The sequence below is a fragment of the Cyprinodon variegatus genome, unplaced genomic scaffold, assembly GCF_000732505.1.
Source record: "Cyprinodon variegatus isolate N-32 unplaced genomic scaffold, C_variegatus-1.0 Scaffold316, whole genome shotgun sequence".
NCBI lineage: Eukaryota > Metazoa > Chordata > Actinopteri > Cyprinodontiformes > Cyprinodontidae > Cyprinodon > Cyprinodon variegatus.
In genome coordinates this window covers 762,623-765,424 of record NW_015150769.1, presented here as the reverse complement: position 1 = coordinate 765,424, position 2,802 = coordinate 762,623, and the positions used below count along the sequence as shown (strand labels likewise).

Below are 2,802 nucleotides of genomic sequence, written 5' to 3'. Positions count from 1 at the left end.
AGAAAAAAAAGTCTATGGTTGTTTTCATTTCCTGCCTCCTCTGTTTGCCACCGCCCTTCAATGTTTTTCTTTTTTTTTTTTAGTTAAGATGTAAATGTACCTGTTTAATTGTTGCAGCAGTTATAACCTAATCAAAAAGCAGAATTGTTTTCTTTCTTGTAAATAGTACCATTAAAACATTTATGTTTAACTTGGCACCGCGGCTCGTCGTTTCATCCATTCAGACTCCTGCGTGACTTTGCAGCGTTTATTTCAAATACACATTTACAGCAACAAGAATCATCATAAACCAGTTATTGATCAACGCACGATAACAATAACGATCACATTTCCACATCTGTACAGCGGCCAAAGTTACCAAAAACTAAATGAAGGTGAGTGCTGTTACTGTAGGGACGTCTGCAGCACCGCGGGGATCAGCTTCGACCCCCCCCCCACACACCCTGCTGATCCTGACGGTGCTCTGATGCTGCTGCTACAGTCGGCATGCAGGTGACGTAGCAGACCGGGTAACCAGGGAGACCGCTTTGTGAAAGGGAGGATGTTCTTACATGACGCATGCAAGAATCTGGTCTGATCGGAGCCAAGATGGCCGACGAGGGACTGGGTGTGAAGGATCTGCTGGAGGTTTGAAGGTCTGAGCTTCGTGGTCACGCCAGGATTTCTGTGGCTCTTCGAGGCGACTCCGCCCAGATTTTTCCGTACCTGTGGAATATTTTGGCACCTTTTTTTAAATTGTGTGAAAAATGGAGGATTATGCTTTAATAAAATGATATTTAAGCCTTTTTGTGGAGGGATGAAAAGCAGAATGTTTCAGTAACTTCATCCCAACTGTCGTTAATGTGGTTCGTTTCGTGAAAAGTGAAGATTTTCATTTAAATCTGAGTAAAGTTGATCTTTTAGCAGGTCGACACATAAATGCATAAAAGCCTCTTTTTACAGCTGTTTAGTTATTAAACCTGTAGAAACCCTGTGAACTTGAAAAATGATCTATAAATAAGTAAAAATGTCTTAAATTAAGTGTATTTACCCTTAATTTAAGTAGGTAAATGAAAGTTTGCCAATGGAATGAGTATTTTTACTCTTAAAATAAGATAATTGGGTATTATGCAAATTGTATTTTCTTATTTTAGATGGAAATTCTTATTTTATTGGCAAAATGTCTCTTTTAGCTTCTCAATCCAAGAACAAATGCACTTATTTTAAGAAAAAATGACTGAAATCCAGTGTATGCGTTTCGTTTTAAAAGATTTGATCCATTTGGACGCATGAAACCAGCAGTTTAAACGTGAAGTATTTTCACTGAAGATAAAGGTTCAGTTTTTATGGGTCTGACGGCGTGCAGCAGCGTGGTTAAAGTGCCTCCGGAGGTGAACTTGTTGCTTTTTTTGCCTCCTTAAAGGATTCAGTGAACATAAACCCCTCCATCCTTTCAACAACTGCTTCATTTAACTATTTCATCCTTAGATTAACTGCCAGTGAAGCTTTTCTAGTTAGTGTTATTCTGATTGATCGCTTTAAATACTGCAGACAGGTGATGAATTGCCCCCCCTCCCCCATAAATCAAGCTTTAGCACATGTACAATAGGAGCAGTAAAAAAGAAAAACACTGACAGTAGCAGGCACAATACAAATGTCTGTTCATATCAAATACATGTCATAAATGCAGAGAATACCATAGAAAACTCTCCGACCGCCGGTGCTGAAGGTGGCGTGTTGAAAATAGGAGCAGCGAGGAGGACGGGCCTAAATCCTGATGGCGTCCGCCTCATTTAGATCCCATTTTAACTGACGGACGTTTCCCAACATTAAGCTTTAAGCAAACCAGCTAAAATACGCAGGCGGTTCGATTCCTTCGACTTTATCTAAACATTTCTCATCAGGTTTCTTTTGTTTCGCCTCCTTCAGCTCCTCGGTGCTCCTATTTTCTCCACCATCAACCAGAGTCTCCTCCCTCCTCTGAGGAGCAGCACACGTCTGGACGCCAAGCAAAGAAAGCAGTGAGGGTTTTTTTTCTGCAGAGACAAAGATGCTACTATTCTTCTGACATTTCCTCCCAAACCTTCATGAGATTCTGTCACTGTTCCTTTAAATCAAACGGGGGTCAGAGAAACAAAACAAAGGTGAATCTGTCAGGATTTACAGTCTGAAAGGAAATCAGGCCGTTTTTTTATCAGGATGAGTTGAAAGAATTCACTCAGATTCACTGGGAAATTTCTGCTCGACTGGGTGCATTAAATCCTAAATATTTACTACAAAAGGTTTAAATATTTGCAAGAAGACCACAGAGAGAAACCGCTGCACTCTGGCCTACCTGTTCTCTAAAAGTTACGCCTCAGTAAAGTTAAAAGGTTAGTGGAGGATAAACAGTGATGGGTAGCTTAAAAAAAAGTCCAGTGAAAGTAAGGAGGACTCCTCTAGTGGTGCAGGAAGGGCGGGGCGCGTTCACAAGCCTTGCTGGGCCAGAGAGGCGGACACCTGGTCGGCCAGCGTGGAGAGCTGCGGGGAGTCGGTCATGTTGATGCTGCCGGAGGAGGACACGGTGCTGAGCTGCCGGGGCGAGTCTTCCAGAGAGATGATCTCAGCGCCGTGGTCGGTGCGAGCCTTGGCCGTCTCACGGAAGCTCAGCTTGTGGCTCTCAATCTGCAGAAAAAATGTGGACATAAATCTCCTGCTGCGGATTTAGAGCCTTAAACTCCAAACTTTGTTCCATTTTATTCTGATTTTAAATGATGGACACACATTTTCTCAAAATGACATTCCTACTATGGAACATGGTGGTGGTAGCATCATGCTTTGGAG

At 42.3% G+C, this 2,802-nt stretch overlaps 1 protein-coding gene across 6 annotated transcripts in view; it reads right to left on the bottom strand.

The window, feature by feature from the left end:
• Positions 1-1,818: 1,818 nt before the first annotated feature.
• LOC107090931 (microtubule-associated protein tau-like) overlaps positions 1,819-2,802 on the bottom strand; it is a 51,012-nt gene continuing 50,028 nt past the window's right edge. For all 6 annotated transcript variants that reach the window (XM_015384578.1, XM_015384580.1, XM_015384584.1 and 3 more), the window contains one exon: positions 1,819-2,643. In XM_015384578.1, coding sequence (XP_015240064.1) covers positions 2,446-2,643 — 198 coding nt within the window. In that variant the 3' untranslated portion in view covers positions 1,819-2,445. The remainder of the gene's footprint in view (positions 2,644-2,802) is intronic.